Genomic DNA, 17,407 nt, shown 5'->3' on the forward strand with positions numbered 1-17,407 from the left:
TTAGAATGTGGAAATTTAATTTTCTCAGCACCATTATTTGAAGAGACTTTCTATTCCCTATTGTGTCTTCTTGGTGCCCTTGTCAGAAATTAGCGAATCATATATGCTTGGGTTTATTTTTCTCTATTCTGTTCCACTGGTTTACGTGTCTGTTTTTTATTCCAGTACCATACTGTTTGGGTTACTATAACTTTGTAATATAATTTGAAACCAGGAAGTGTGCTTCCTCCAACTTTGTTTTTGTCTTACAGAATTACTTTGGCTCTTTAGAGTCTTTTGTGGTTCTATATGAATTTTAGATTTTTTTTCTATTTTTGTGAAAAATGCATTGGAATTTTCATAAGGATTGCATTGACTTTGTATTGCTTTGGCTAGTACATACATTTTAACATTATTAATTATTTCAGTCCATGAACATGGAATATCTCTGTTTATTTGTGTCCTTAATTTCTTTCATTAGTTTTGCAGTTTTCAGTGGATAGATCTTTTGCCTTCTTGGTTACATTTATTTCTGAGTCTTTTTGTTTTGTTTTTTGGTGCTATCCTAAGTAGGATGGTTTTCTTGATTTCTTTTTCATATAAGTAGTTATTTGTGTACAGAAGTGCAACTAATTTTCATATATTGATTTTGTATCCTGCGACTTTACTGGGTTTATTCTTTTTTTTTTTTGAGACAGAGTCTCACTCTGTTGCCCAGGCTGGAGTGCAGTGGCTCGATCCCTGCTCACTGCAACCTCCACCTCCTGGGTTCAAGTGATTCTCCTGCCTCAGCTTCCCAAGTAGCTAGGATTACAGGTGCGCTGCCACACCCGGCTAATGTTTGTATTTTAGCAGAGATGGGGTTTCACCATTGTTGGTCAGGGTGGTCTCAAACTCCTGACCTCAAGTGATCCACCCACTTTGGCCTCCCAAAGTGCTGGGATTACAGGCGTGAGCCACTGTGCCTGGCCTGTTTATTCTAACAGTGTCGATTTTGGAGTCTTGTAGGGGGTTTTCAGTATATAGGACTTTTTTCCTTTCAATTTATATTTCTTTTTCTTGCCTAATTGCTTTAGTAGGATTTCCAATACTGTGTTGAGTAGAAGGGTGAGAGCAAGCATCTTTGTCTTGTTTCTGATCTTAGAGGAAAAGTTTTCAGTTTTTCACCATTGAGTATGATATGAGCTGTGGGACATATAGCTTTTATTATGTTGAGGTAGTTTTCTTCTGTTTGTAGTCTGTTGACTTTTTTTTTAAAAAATAATGAAAGGGTGTTGAATTTTGTGAAGTACTATTTCTGTTTCATTTGAAATGATCATGTGGTTTTGTCCTTCCGTTAATGTGATGTATTACATTGATCAATTTTTGTATGTTGAACCATCCTTGTATTCCAAGAATTCTACTTGGAATTGTGTAATCCTTTTAATGTATGCTGAATTCTTATTGGTAATGTTTTGTTGAGGATTTTTACATCAATATTCATCAGGGATGTTGGTTTATAGTCTTCTAATGTCTTTGTCTGACTTTGGTATCAGGGTAATGCTGGCCTCATAGAATGATTTGGAAGTGTTCCCTCCTCTGCAATTTTTTGGGATTGTTTCAGGAGGATTGGTGTTAATTCTTCTTTAAATGTGTGGTAGAATTCTCCAGTGAAGCTAGCTTTCTTGTCTTGGGCTTTTTTTTTTTTTTTTTTGGAGACAGGGTCTTACTTTGTCACCCAGGCTGGAGTGCAGTGTTGCAATCTTAGCTCACTGCAACCTCTGCCCTCCAGGCTCAAGCAATCCTCCCACCTCAGTCTCCTAAGTAGATGGTACCACAGGCAAGCACCACCATGTCCAGCTATTTTCTTTGTATCTTTAGCAGAGAGGGGAGCTCACCATGTTGCCTAGGCTGGTTTCTAACTCCTGACCTCAATTGTTTCTCCTGCCTTGGCCTCCCAAAGTACTGGGATTACAGGTGTGAGCCACTGGTTTTGGATTATTGATTCAATTTCCTTGTTACTGGTCTGTTGAGATTTTCTTATTTTTTCATGTTACTCAGTCTTGGTAGGCTGTGTTTCTAGGAATTGGTCTGTTTCTTCTAGGCTGTCCAATTAGTTGGAGTACAGTTGTTCATAGTATTCTCCTATAATCCTTTTTATTTCTATGGCATTGGTTGTCATGTCGTCCCCTCTTTCATTTCTGATTTTAGTTATTTGAGGCATTTCTTTTTCTTAGTCAGTCTAGCTAAAGGTTTGTCAGTTTTGTTGATATTTTCAAATAACTATTGGTTTTCTTGATTTTTTCCTACTGTTTTTCTATTCTCTTTATCTCTGCTCTAATCTTTTTTATTTTTTTCCTTCTAATCACTTTGGGTTTAGTTTCTTTTTCTAGTTCTTCAAGGTGTAATGTTAGATTGTTGACATGATTTTTTTTTTTTTTTTAAATATAGGCATTTACGACTGTAGATTACCTTCTTAGTCCTACTTTTGCTACATTCCATAAGCTTTGGTATTTTGTGCTTTCATTTTTGTCGTAATGTATTTTCTTATTTCCTTTGTTACTTCTTCCTTGACCCATTGTCTTTTGAAGAGTTTGTTGTTTAATTTCTACAAATTTCTTGATTTTCCACTTTTTTTCCTGCAGCTACTTTCTAGTTTCATTCTGTTGTGATCAGAAAAGATACCTTATACTTTGTGGCCTAACATGTGGCGTATCCTGGGGAATATTTCATGTGCACTTGAGAAGAATGTATATTGTGCTGTCGTTGGGTGGAATGTTCTGTATATGTATGTTAGGTCCAATTGGTCTGTAGTGCTGTTCAGGTCTTTTCTTTCCTTATTGATCTCATTGTTCTATCCATCATGGAAAGTTGATTATTGAAATCTGTCACTGTTTTTGGAGAGCTCCCTTCAATTTTTATCAATGTGTGCTTTAAGTATTTAGGAGCTCCACTGTTTGATACATATATAATTATTATATCTTATTTGTGCAATGACCCCATAATGTTCTTCTTTGTCTATAGTATCAGTTTTCTTTAAAAATTTATTTTGTCTGATATTAGTGTAGCTACTACTGCTCTCTTTTGGTTACCGTTTGCATGGAATATCTTTTTGAATCTTTTTACTTAGAGGCTGTGTGTGTCCTTAGTAGTTCCAAAGTATCTTTTAAAGGGCAGCATATAGTTGGGTCCTGTTTTTAATCCTATGGGTTTTTGTGGGGTTTTTTTTGGTAATTTCTTTGTCCTTTCATAGCTTGTTTTTCATTTCCTTCCCTTCTACCTTTCTTTGTGTTTAGTCAATTTTTTTGGTAGGGATATGTTTTGATTCTCTTATTTCCTTTTGTGTATATTCTATAGCTATTTTCTTTGTAGTTACCATGAGAATATCATAAAACTTAGGAGGATAACAACCTGTTTAAACTAGTAACAACTTCACTTCAATCACATATATAAACTCTAGTCCTTTGTAGCTTTGCCCCCCAACCTCCACCTCCCAGGTTCAAGTGATTCTCCTGCCTTAGTCTTCCAAGTAGCTGGGACTTGTAGTCTTCCAAGTAGTCAGGCCACCATGCCTGACTAATGTTTACATTTTTAGCAGAGATGGGGTTTCGCCATTGTTGGCCAGGCTGGTCTCAAACTCCTGACCTCAAGTGATCTACTCGCCTTGCCTCCCAAAGTGCTGGATTACAGGCATGAGCCTGTACCCGGCCAAAGTATTAGTACCCTGTTAACAACATTTTACTGGTGTCACAAGTAACATGTTTATATATTGTTTAATCATTAACATACTTACTTAGTTTGTTTTCTCTTGCTTATAACAATACTTGAAACTGAGTAGTTTATTTTAAAAAGTTATGGATGCTGAGAAATCCAAGGTCAAGGGTGAGGGCCTGATGAGGGCCTTCTTACTGGTGGGGACTCTGCAGAATCCTGAGGTGGTGCAGGGCACATGGTGAGGGGGTTGGCCATGCTAGCTCAGGTCTGTCTTTCTCTTCTTATAAAGCTACCAGTCCACTCTCATGATAAGCCATTAATCCATTAATCCATCAAGTCATTAAGCCATTCAGATCTGCCCTCATGATTAATTCATTCATGAGAGCCCAGATCCCTCATGACCCAATCACCTCTGAGAGGTTCTACCCCTCAATACTGCCATGTTGTGTATTAAGTTTTAACATGAGTTTTAGAGGGGACAGATACTCAAATCATAGCATGTAGATTTTTAGTTAATTTTTATGTTTTGTCTTTTAAATCCTATAAAAACATTAAGGTGGAGTTACTCACCAGAATTAAAATAATATGTTTTTATATTTGCCCATATATTTACTTTTATCAGAGAACTTCATATTTTCCTATGGATTAAAGTTACTATCTAGCATCCTTTAATTTCAACTTGAAGGACTGCCATTAGCATTTCTTCCAGGTAAGGTCTAGTGGTAATGAACTCTCTCAGCTTTTGTTTATCTGTGAATGTTTTAATTTTCCCTTTTACAGGTGCATGCCATCACGCCCGGCTAATTTTTGTATTTTTAGTAGAGATGGGGTTTTGCTGTGTTGGCCAGGCTGGTCTGGAACTCCTGACCTCAGGTGATCCTCCTGCCTTGGTCTCCCAAAGTGCTGGGATTACAAGTGTGAGCCACTGCGCACCTTGTATCTTTCTTTATCTCTTGGAGGATCTGAGATACTATTTTAAAGTCCTTTGGAAGTATAGTTTGTAATCTAATTTTTAGTAAGAGGGTTATTTTGTTTTCTCTTTGTGTGCATTCTTCTCTACCTGTGCTCTTTTTGTGGTTGTTTCTGCTTTGTCCCTTATGGCTACTTCTTTAGAAGGAAATCTTACATTGGAAACTCTGGGTTCTTATTCTTCAGGGATATTGGGAAAAATCTCAAGAACCAATCCCTGAACCAGTGGGTGGCTTGACCAGGTCATTTTTGTTTTATTGCCTGTAATCTGTCCATTTGTGTTCCTTCAGCCTTGGGCTATGGTCACAACTTTTATTGCCTTCTTTCACTAGTAGGAGAGTGCTGCTCCAACCCCTTACTTCACAAAATGATCGTGACTTTTGTTCCCACTTCCTGTGCTAGGAGTTGATTTCAATCCCTATTATTGGGGTTGAGTTTTAACTGTCTCAACCTGTAAGATTTAAAAATAGACAACTTGCTTGTTTCTGTTTGCTTCTTTTACCTCTGTGGGCAAAGGAGGTTAAGAAACTGCTGTGGTTTATGCAAAAGTATATTGTGTCCTAACTGAGTAACCTTAAGTCCCTGTTTCCTTATTTTTAAGTAAGGATAATAGCTTGTATAATGGTTGTGAAATCAAAATGTCATGTATGTGAAAGGGCTTTATGAACTGGGAAATATGGTCTAAATATTAGTTTATTTTTGTTGTATAATCATAGTGATTGTGTTATTACTCTATTTAAGTCTGCTTTTGATTTTCAGATTGTTCCATTGACCTGTCATGTATGGCAACAGATATTATATCAAGGCAATAGTAGAACACAAATTCCTGATACTAATGTGGTCTGTTTGGAAACAACAGCTCAGCAGGGTTCTGGGGATGATCAGGTATGTCTTCTGTAACTGGCTAACTTTTAATTTTTTTGATAAGCAGCACAAGAAATTCTGATTTAGCTATGAAGAATGGAAATAAATAAATTAATATTCATTAATATTCTGTTTTGTTTTCTTTTCTGTCTTTTTTTTTTTTTTTTAAAGACAGGGTCTCACTCTGTCACCCAGGCTGGAGTGCGATGGCATGATCATAACTTACTGCACCTTCCAACTTCTGGGATCAAGTGATCCTCCTGCCTCAGCCTCTTGAGTGGCTGGGACTACAGACATATACCATCAAACCCACCTAATTTTTTTTTTTTTAATTTTTATAGATGGAGTCTCGCTTTGTTGCCTAGGCTGGTCTTGAGCTCTTGGCCTCAAATGATCCTTCACCTTGGCCTCCCAAAATGCTAGGATTACAGAAGTGAGCTACCACTCTCGGCCAAATATTCTATTTTTCTAATAGATTGTTGTAAACTTTATGTATATGTAGAAGAGCAGTTCACTTTTTTTGAAGGCAGATCTCAGGACTTGTATTTTTATTTTTATTTTAAAATTTTTTTTATAGAGATGGGGTCTCTCTATGTTTACTGGGCTGGTCTCGCATTCCTGGCCTTAAGCGATCCTCTCGCCTCGGCCTCCTAAAGCTATTGAGATTACAGGCATGAGCCACTGTGCCTGGCCTCAGGACTCTTTATATTGTTCACAAGTATTCTTAAGAGCTTTTGTTTGTGTGGATTATCTATATAGATATTTAGCATACAAGAAATTAAAACATTTAAAAATATTTATTTTAAAATTTATTTTGAAAGAACAAACCTATTACATATTACCAGAAATAGTATATTTTAAAGTAAAAAATGACTATTTTCCAAAACAAAAAAATTAGTTGGAAGAATAGCATTGTTTAAATTCTGGCTTACTAGAACTCAGTTAGTGTATTATTCAGGGTTCTCCAGAGAAACAGAACCAATAGGATGGAGATAGATACATCTGTCTATCTATTTACATCTGTCTATATATATTTCTTTATTGATATTTATTATAAGGAATTGGCTTATGTGATCATGAAGACTGAGAAGTCCCAAGATCTGCAAGCTGGAGCCCCAGGAGGGCTGATGGTATAGTTCCAATTCAAGTCTAAAGGCTTGAGAACCAGGAAAGCCAGTGGTGTAAGTTTTGATCTGAATCTGAAGGTAGAATACCCTCCAGCTGGAAGACCATCAGGCAGAGAGAGCACATTCTCTCTTGCTCAGCCTTTTGTTCTATTTAGGCCTTCAAGGTACTGGATCAGGCCTTCCCACATTGGAGAGGGTAACTTGCTTTACTTAGTTTCCAGGTTCAAATGTTAATCTCAGGCCGGGCGCGGTGGCTCAAGCCTGTAATCCCAGCACTTTGGGAGGCTGCGACGGGCGGATCACGAGGTCAGGAGATTGAGACCATCCTGGCTAACACGGTGAAACCCCGTCTCTACTAAAAAATACAAAAAAACTAGCTGGGCGAGGTGGCGGGGGCCTGTAGTCCCAGCTACACGGGAGGCTGAGGCAGGAGAATGGTGTAAACCCGGGAGGCGGAACTTGCAGTGAGCCAAGATCCGGCCACTGCACTCCAGCCTGGGCGACAGAGTGAGACTCCGTCTCAAAAAAAAAAAACAAAAACAAACAAAAAATGTTAATCTCATTCATACACACTTCACAGGCCAGGAACAGTGGCTAATGCCTGTATTCCCAGCACTTTGGGAGGCTGAGGTGGGTGGATCACCTGAGGTCGGGTGTTCAAGACCAGCCTGGCCAACATAGTGAACCCCTGTCTTTACTAAAAATACAAAAATTAGCCGGGCGTGGTGGTGCACACCTGTAATCTCAGCTACTTGGGAGGCTGAGGCAAGAGAATCGCTTGAACCCAGGAGGTGGAGGTTGCAGTGAGCTGAGATTGTGCCACTGCACTCCAGCCTGGGTGACAGAGCGAGACTCTGTCTCAAAAAACAAAACAAAACAAAACAAAACAAAAAACATAAAAAACCAGACACACCCCTCACAGACATATCCAAAATCATGTTTAACCATGTATCTGGACATTCCATGACCCAGTCAATTTGATACATAAATTACCTATCATAGCTGGATTCTCAGTCTGCTCTGCATTTCGTTTGTTGGGATGTATTATTTTGGTTGAAGTATATGAAGACAGTCTGGCCTTACATAGATGAAAAAGGAGTTAGGGAAAGGAGGCTGTCATTCAGTCCCTGAAAGGGTATCAGTGACCCTCAGGGATTTTTGGACTACACTTTGAGAAGCACTTTTCTAGAACATAGTTATAAACTTTGAAGAAATGGAACAGTCACGAGCAGATTGGAAAAAAGCTCATATAGAGTTATTGGAGGAAAAATGTAGTGTTACTAATAATGGTTAAATATCTAAGGTTGATTAATAACTTAAGTATCAGATTTCTTCTATTACCTTCAATTTTCTTTAAATTGCAGTGGTTACCTGTTAGATGCAAGATATAGAGGAAGGGAGATACACTGTCACTGAGGGAAAGTAGTTAAGACAATCCCTGAGCATAAAAAGCATAGTACCTGGGGCCATTAAATGGAAGAGGGTTGTTTTGGGTTGAATTGTGCCCTCCCAAATTATATGTTGAAGTCCTAATCCCCAGTACCTCAGAATGTGACCTTATTGGTGATTGCAGGTGTAATTATTTAAGATCACACTGGAGTAGTGTTTGCTCTTAATCCAATCTGCCTGGTGTCCTTATGAAAGAGGAAAGCACCATGTGAGGAGAAAAACATACAAAGATAAGATGGCCATGTGAAGATGGAGGCAGAAATTGGAATTTTGCTGTCACATCCAGGGAATGCCTGGGGCTTCCAGAAGGTAGAAGTAGCAAGGAAGGACCTTCCCCTAGGGGCTTCAGAGGGAGCATGACCCTGCCAACACCTTGATTTCAGACTTCTGGCCTCCAGAACTGCAAGATAATAGATTTCTCTTGTTTTAAGCCACCTAGTTTGTGTCACTTTGTTATAGCAGCCCTAGGAAACATAATGAGATGTATTTCTAAATAATGTTCTCTTAGGGCATCTTTTTGGTAGAGCACAGTCCAAAAATTGATGTCTTCCTTTTTTTCCTGTTTCATACAATACAAACCATGATGGACCCTACCACATTTCATTTCATCCTTTATGCCTGGGTTCCTCAGAATAGCTGGAACATTATGCCGCTTTCTAGTGCACTTCCTTCTTTTCTCCTTCTTGTACTTTTGTTGTTCATCTTTGTTACTGTCATCTGAGTTACCTTTATTTATTCATGGAAAACTGGCTCTTGCTACATTGTCTTCCTCTCTTTTATTGGTTTATTTTACTTCAACATACATTTCCCATTCAGTGCCTGAAGTTCTCAGATACTTCATCTAACCTCCAGCAATCTTTACTTCTATATCTCCTTCCAGTCTTCTCCTACCTGTACGTAGTTACTCATTCCATGATCACAGTCTAGACCTTGTCATCACCAGCTACCTTACTACAAATGTCTCATCCTCTATTCCCTTCCAGCTACTGCTTCGGTCAATATTTTGCTCCCTGTTACAGTGAAATTTTTAAGAGTTGTCTATACGTTAAATATCCTATCCTCATTTTTAAAAAGTCAGGTTTATTGGGGCTATAAGTTAAATATATCAAAATTTACTGTTTTAAGTGTACAGTTTGTCAAGTGAGCTTTGACATACGTATACTGTCATGCAGCCACCACCACATTTGAGATAGACAACATTGCCTTCACAAAAAGGAACTTCACAAAAAGTTCCTGTGTGCCCCTTTGTAGTCAGTTACTTCCGCAATTCCTAGTCCCTGCAACTACTTATCCAATTTCTTTCTCTTTAGTTTTACCTTTTCAGAATAATATAGTGTATAGACTTTTGAATCTGACTTCTTTCACTTGGCTTAGCTTTTGAGATTTATCCATGTTGTTGCACGTATCAATAATTTGTCCACTTTAATTTTTATTACTGAGTAGTATTCTGTTTGTGTATGGGTTTTTCGGTGGACATATTGCCTTATTTCTCTTGGCAAATACCTAGGAATGGCCAGACGCGGTGGCTCGCGCCTATAATCCCAGCACTTTGGGAGGCTGAGGTGGATGGATCACTTGAGGTCAGGAATTTGAGACCAGCCTGGCCAATATGGTGTAGTAGAAACTCCGTCTCTACTAAAAGTATAAAAGTTAGCCGGGTGTGGTAGCACATGTCTGTAATCCCAGCTACTCGGGAGGCTGAGGCAGGAGAATCACTTGAACCTGGGAGGCAGAGGTTGCAGTGAGTCAAGATGGTGCCAGTGCACTCTGTTCTGGGTGACAGAATGAGACTGTGTCTCAAAAACAACCCCTAGGAATGGGTTTGTTGAGTGATAAGGTAACTGTATGTTTAACTTTATAAGAAAGTACCAAACTGTTTTTCCAAAGTGGCTGTACCATTTTGTATCCCGGTAGTATATGAGAGTTCTGGTTGCCCTGCATTCTTGGCAGCTGTTGGTATCATCAGTTTTTTCTTTCTTTTTTTTTTTTTTTTTTTTTAATTTTAGACACTCTAGAAGGTGTATTATGGTGTTTCACTGTGATTTTAACATGCATTTCTCTAATGACTAATGATATTTAGCATCTTTTTGTGTGCTTATTAGCCCCCTCCATGTTTCTTCTTCAATGAGAGATCTGTTAAAATCTCTTCCTGATTTTTTATGGCTGGTTTGTTTCATTTTTTGAGCTTTGGGGGTTCTTTATAGCTCCAGATGCAAGTCCTTTATCAGTTATTTCTTTTGCAAAGACAGTCCTGTGGCATGTTTTTGTATTCTCCTGTCTTTGAAAGACGGAAGTTTTAATTTTGATAAAACTTGTTCATTGATTTTTTTTTTTTCCTTTTGTAGTTTGTACGTCTTGTGTACTATCTGAGTAATCTTGACCTAATCCTATGTCACTGAGATTTTTCTTGTATGTTTTCTTCTAGACCAGGGTTTCTCAGCCTTGGCACTATTGACATTTTGGGTTGCATAATTCTTCATTGTAGGGGGCTGTCCTGTGTATCTCAAGATGTTTAACAGCATTCCTGGCCTCTTCCCAGTAGATACCAGTAATAGTCCCCCAAGTTGTAAACCATCCAGAATGTTTTCTGACATTGCCAAATGTTCCATAGTTGAAGGAAGAGGTGTGTCAAAATCTCTCCCAACTAAGAACCGCTTTTTCAGAAGTTTTATAGTTTTAGGTTTTACATTTATGTCTAAGATCCATTTTGAGTTGGTTTTTGTATATGGTGTGAAGGAAGCATTCAAGCTGTATTTTCTTACATACAAATATGTAATTGTTATTCCAGCATCATTTGCTATATTTTTTCCAGTGGATTTCTTGACATCTTTGTAAAAAAATTAATTGACCTTATATTTATGGGGCTATTTCTGCACACTATTCCACTGATTTACATATGTATCCTCATGCCAATATTACACTCTTAGTAACTATACTGTCTTAAAATCAGGTTGTGTGAGTTTTCTCACTTTGTTCCTCTTTTTAAGAATTGATTATTTTAGATCTTGGAATTTCTATGTAAATTTTAGAATTAGCTTGCCTAATTCATATTTTAAAGCCTGCTGGAATTTTTTATTAAGATTTCATTGAGTCTATAAATCAATTTAAAGAGAATTTTGACATCTTAACAATATTGAATTTTCTAATCCATAAACATGACAGTTCTTTTAGTTTATTATTTCTCTTTAATGTCTTCATCAATGTTTTTGCTGTCTTCAGTGTGCCAATCTTACATGTTTTGTTAGACTTACTGGTATTTTTAGAAATTTCTATTTCTGATTATTCATTATGAGTGTATAGAAGTATAATTGACTTTTTGTATTGACCTTGTGTCCTATGGCCTTGCTAATCTCACTTACTAGTTTTAGTAGCTTTTTAAAAAATATATATTCTTTAGGAGTTTCTATGCAGAGTTGTATCAACTGTGTTTTGTTTTTTCCTTTTAAATAGATTTGTCATTTCTTTTTTTTCTTTATTACACTGGCTAGGATCTGCCTGTTCTTCTACTTGATCTACTTTGTGTTCTGACCCCAACCGTTTGAAAGCAAGTATCACCAGCAATATTTATGTAGCTGAATACAGTGAATACTTTTCTGTCCTCACCTTAGGTACAATAAATAGCATTTGACACTACTATTAATCATTACATAACTTCTTTAAATTAGTTCCTTTCTTGGGTTCTCCTGGTTTTCTTTCTACTCATCTGGCTGTTCTCTCTCAGTATCCTTTGCTGCTTTATCTTCCTTTGTTAAACTTTAGAATCAGAATTTGTAAGCTGTGGACCCAAGTATGACTCAAATGTGGTTTGCAGAAACCAAATTTTTTTTTTTTTTTGGCACAATGTTTTAACACTTTTGAAATAGAATACTTTAAACTGAACAAGCAGTGCATAGTTAGCCACAAATCCCATTACTCTCCAATTCCAGGATGGATTACTCCATTTGTCTTACCCCCATACTCCTATACACATTGAGTTTTTAACCTCTGCTTGAAATGTTGGAATGTTTGTGGTCTCATCCAGATCCAGGACTTTAAATACATCTGTATACTGATAAATCCCAAAGATGAATCTCAGCCTTTTACTTCTCCCGCAAAATTTGTTTGTATTTGTCAGAATGCTTATATGTTGTCCCTCCCCACATCTGTCAAAAATATTTGGAGATTTGTTGGCCTTTTTATATTGATTTAAAAGGTATAACACAAAGAATATTTGATGATTGAAATGTAGCAAGAAAATACATAATGCAGAAAGTAAAAAAAGGTTGAACAGATTATTTTAAAAATTCAGTTTATAATGGGAAATTATAAGAATATGTTTGCATAGGAGAGGACTGATTCAGTAATGAGAGAAAAATGGATGAAGGAAAGTGGGAGAATCACATAGGAAGGAAATCACTGAAAAAAATTGGAAGGAGATGGGAAGGCCTTTGAGAGGCAGAGCGACTTTTTTTTTTTTTTTCAAGTCATAAGATAGAAATCTGGTAATGGGGATTGTAGATCTGTGGTTGAAGACAAGGGAGTTCCTCTCTCCTGCTGTACACTTATTGAAGGTCATCAGTTGAAAATTAGGAACGTTCGATAGTTCTGAGGAGAGAAGTTATGAAATCGCAACTCACCAGGAAAACGTTGTAGGATTTCCAGGCAATACTGAGTGCCCTTCAGGTTTAGTGACATCAATTTAAAGAAAAGCCAGTCAGTGTGGGATGTGATTTCTCCAGCAATGTGCTGCTGATTGGATTCACGCAAGGGGACAGTTTCATCAGTGTTAGCTTTTGCTAAGCAAATAGGATAATGGGAGAAAAAGGCAAGAAAGTTAAGGGTGTTTGCAAAGCAGTGATTGTAAGGATGACTCTGAACTCTCAGAGGGGCAAAGATGGAAATACAGATAAGAAAGGAATAAAGACAAGTATAAATGTGATAGGATAGTTGTCTCCATAAAGTTAAAGAATTATTGCAGTAGAGGAATTAGAGAGTAAGTGATCTGTGGAGGTCAGAGGATGGGCAGGAAGACTAATGGATACATCTGTCACTATTAGGGAGAAGTGAACTATGGGATACAGGCTCAAACCATGGTTAGAGAGGCTAAGAAGATGAGTCAGGGGACCAGTGATTTTTGCTTTAGTGAGTCACAAAATGATTGGAATTCTCCTGCTTTAAAACCTTTTGTTGGCTCACTAACCTATCCCCTATAGAATGGAGTGCCCTCAAAATAAAAAATGTAAAATTTAATCATTCTCATATTCCTTTTATTTTCAGGTATCAGAAAGGCGAAAAGCATGTTTCCAGTAGCAATTTGATGTTATAGAACTGATTATTCAGTGTAGAAGGGATTGAGATATTTTGGAATGTCAAAAGTCTGCTATCCCATAAGTGTAGTGTTAATATTTTAGAATATTTCTCTCTAAATTTTTTTCTTTGCATGTATTTGTATAACTGATATTATGTAGTGGATAGTGGGTATCTTTTTTCTTAAACTTACTATATGAACATTTTATTAATGAATTTTAAATATTGGAAATGCCTCTTCAAAGACAAAAGTCTTGTTAGAAAATGTTTGTGAAAATATTTGTAAATTGTAATGCATTTTCTTTTTATGGATTCTGGGCCACCTGGGAATTAAAACATTCCAATATTCTCTTAGAAACCTTTGAGTTGATTAAGGAAGAAGAGTCCAGTAGTGGAATACTTACAAAATAATGAAAATACATTATATATCTAAAGTTGCTATCAATATAGTGCCACTTTCTCATTTTTTTATTTAAATAAATAAAGCAAATTGAATGAATTAATTATTTAACCAAAGTTTTAGATAAAGAATGAAAAACTTGTAATCCCAGCATTTTGGGAGGCCAAGACAGGGGAATTGCTTGAGTCTGGGAGTTCCAGACCAGCCTGGGCAACATAGTGAGACTCCTGTCTCTACAAAAAGTTGTAAAAAATTAACTGAGTGCCTGCCAGTAGTCCCAGCTACTCAGGAGACTGAGGATGACAGGATCACTTGAACTTGGAGGCAGAGGTTGCAGTGAGCTGAGATTGTGCCACTGTATTCTGGCCTGGTTGACAGAGCAAGACGCTGTCTCACACACACAAAAAAAGAAAAATTGGGAAAACAAGTTATAAAATATAATACCGTTGTTAAATTCAAGAAATAGAGAAAAAATAGATATATTCCTAGTAAATACAGTTAAGAAAAAAAAAAATCTCAAAGAAATAAAGACTTTCTACAAAACTGTCAGTATTTTATAGAGGTAGGCTAGGATTACTAAGGAGGAAATTGAGAAAATTATGATAGTACCAGCTATCAAAAAGGTTTTTGGAACTAATAGATTCACTGATAAATGTTTTAAATTTTTAAAGAAAATTGAAGTTGCTTATATAAAATAAAATACTGAACAATGTTATGAAACAAGAAAATGAGGGCATTCTAAAATACTGATTAATCTTAGTTATGACCATATATGTGTGAAAATGTTAAAGAATATGCTAGCCAACATTTAAACGTCTGCTCTACCACTACTGTGTAAGAAATGTGAACATGGTTCAATATAAAGAAATTTATTGACTTGGGAGGCTGAGGTAGGAAGCTCAAGTGCTTGAGCCCAGAGTTTGAGTCCAGCCTGGGCAACATAGCAAGAACCTGTCTGAAAATAAAAAATAAAAAAAATGTTGCCATCCTTTATCAGGTTTAATTGGGGAAAAAGATGCTATAACGTAGTTTGAGCTAATTTAGTGTTCATTTCTAATCGAATTATTTGAAAATGAAAATACTTTCATATCATGATAGAATATACTAACTAGTATTAAATCCAAAAGGAAAATACCTTTTAAACTTGTCACCATTAGTATTTAATTCGACTTTAATACAGCATTGTTATTTAGTGTGATTTGTAGATTGGTGCCCGTCCATGATTTGCTTGTTACTGGTCTGTCAAGAGATAAGTGTAGAAATTGAGAGGAAGTGTTTAGAAACTTTTATAGTAGTTTGATAGAGTAAATTTTATCTTTTTTTAGACCTAGAAATCAAACATTTGGGCTTATGTTTTATATCTTGGGCTTATATTAAGACTTTTACATTTCATTTTTCTAGTTATTTTTACTAGTTTTAAAAATTAGCTTATTTGTCATTAATTTTTGTTAACATTTTAGTAAAGTGTCAGTCTGTGATGAATTGAAAGTAGGAAAAACTGGTCCTTCCCCATAAGTAGACTGAGAAGCAGTTCTGTGAATCTTGCCACTAATTTAAGAGTAAATAGTTGGAGGAGACAAATGTATCACATTCATGGGTGATATAATAATGTTATATACCGAGAAGAGCCAGGGATCCTTTAGAAACTAGTAGAGCTAATAAAAATTCAGTCAAGTGAATTCCCAACTTAAAGCTGGAGTGAATACTTCAGCTTTAGGTTTGGAATATTTTTTTTAGTTTTATTATTATTTTATTATTATCGAGTTGTAAAATATTATGTAGAACCAAATCCATTGATTTAATGATCAGAACTAACAAAAAATATAGTGGAAATGCCAGTGATTCTTCCACACTTCAAGAGATGTGTAGTAGGACCCACGAATCGGCCCAGCCCTTGCGTGCACCATGTTTGGCCCCTTCTAGCGTCGCCGCCATGAAGCAAGTGGCTCAACAGCTGTGGCTGAAGGCCGGACTCAACCATGTAAATGTTTCCCAGGCAGCTGCAGACTTGAAACAATTCTGTCTGCAGATTGCTCAACATGACTCTCTGCTGACTGGAGTATCTTCAAGTACCAATTCCTTCAGACCCCAGAAAGTCTGTTCCTTTTTGTAGTAAAATGAACCTTTCAAAGGTTTCCCAAGCCACTTCGCATGATACAGTGAATATTCAAAAGAGAGCTACATTTGAAGCCTGTACAAAAGCTTATCCCTGGAACACATGTGCCATAATATACAAACTTCTACTTTTGTCAGTTCTTAATATCTACCTTTCTGAATTTTCATGAATTTCTATTTCACAAGGGTAATTGTTTTATATATGCTGGTAGTGGCATACAATGAAACTTAGTATGAAAGATTTTTTTGCATTAAAGAGATGTGTAATAATGGGAAGAAGTCTAAAATGTGGTTAATATTGTGAGAAACAGAACAACTTTACATTTTCTAAACTTTGATGAGAATGTCATTAAATAGGAAGCTATGTGATACATGAGTGGACATTTTAATCTAAATATTAATATGTATGGTAACTCAGTTAATGACTTAGCATGTTTTCCTTTAAAATTTTTCTAGAAAACAGAATCTTGGCATTGTCTTCCTCAAGAAATGGACTCTTCCCAAACCTTGGATACATCCCAGACCAGGTTTAATGTGAGAAGAGAAGATACTGAAGTGTCAGACTTCCCCTCTCTGGAGGAGGGTGTATTGACCCAATCAGAAAATCAAGTAAAGGAACCCAACAGAGATCTCTTCTGTTCTCCATTGCTAGGTAATGCCTCTTTATTTTAACTAGTAGTAACACCTCACATTTGTAAGTTTTTGTGGGACTGCAAGTGTTAACTTTACCCTTTTTGAGTGAAGGAGCTCTGTAGAGACCTACTCAAAGGAGTAAGCTTATTTCTGTTTTTTTGGTTTGTTTTTGTTTTTTTTACTGGCTAGCTGATCTAGTTATATGAAGTGTGCAATTGCCTCTCATTTTGTCACATCCTGTTGCTCACAGAAGGCAGAAAGGTGATAACTGTCTACTGTGTATACCTCCTCAGTCTTGAATTTGCAGAGTTTTTGGGATGAATAATATATTATACTTTGGTTCTCTCAGCGGTGGAGACTCCATGATCCCCCCCCAAAAAAACAAAAAACAAATGTTCATATTTACCTTTTTTGATTTTTAGAATCAATTAAGGCATGTGTTATTATCCTCAGCTTTCAAACCAAAAGTTGACGTAAAGAGGTTGAGTGGCTTGTCTGAGGTAGATCTTGCTGCTTTCCTCATAGAACTGATTTATTAGCTCTTTATAAAAGATAAATTTTAAGTACTTTAAAAATCATTAAGGGATTCAATCATGATGGTTTTATAGTTTTGTAAAGAAGCATGAATAGGACTTAATTCAGCAAGTTCTTTGCAACATAAACTAATGCTATCCAAATCAAGATATTAGAAACATATTCTATGATGTGAATTATTAAAGTCAATTTTAGGTCCACATTTTAAGAAGGATGTTGACAAAGTTAGAGTACCTTTGTGGGAGGAGATGACTATCTTTTGATAGACAAAAGAGAAGACTTTGCTGTGGTCAAATATTTGAAGGGCTGTTATGCTAAAGAGGAAGCAACTTAGTTTTTATTCATTCATGTAACAAAT

General features: G+C 36.5%; 1 protein-coding gene and 1 pseudogene across 5 annotated transcripts in view; both read left to right on the forward strand.

Annotated features, from left to right (window-relative positions):
* Window positions 1–17,407, forward strand: part of ALMS1 (ALMS1 centrosome and basal body associated protein) — a 220,513-nt gene that overhangs the window by 19,743 nt on the left and 183,363 nt on the right. For all 5 annotated transcript variants that reach the window (XM_023223966.2, XM_026456443.2, XM_026456446.2 and 2 more), the window contains exons 2-3: window positions 5,401–5,526; window positions 16,339–16,534. In XM_023223966.2, coding sequence (XP_023079734.2) covers window positions 5,401–5,526; window positions 16,339–16,534 — 322 coding nt within the window. The remainder of the gene's footprint in view (window positions 1–5,400; window positions 5,527–16,338; window positions 16,535–17,407) is intronic.
* On the forward strand, window positions 15,569–15,880 carry LOC111550606 (annotated as a pseudogene).

Source organism: Piliocolobus tephrosceles, chromosome 15 (genome assembly GCF_002776525.5).
Source record: "Piliocolobus tephrosceles isolate RC106 chromosome 15, ASM277652v3, whole genome shotgun sequence".
NCBI lineage: Eukaryota > Metazoa > Chordata > Mammalia > Primates > Cercopithecidae > Piliocolobus > Piliocolobus tephrosceles.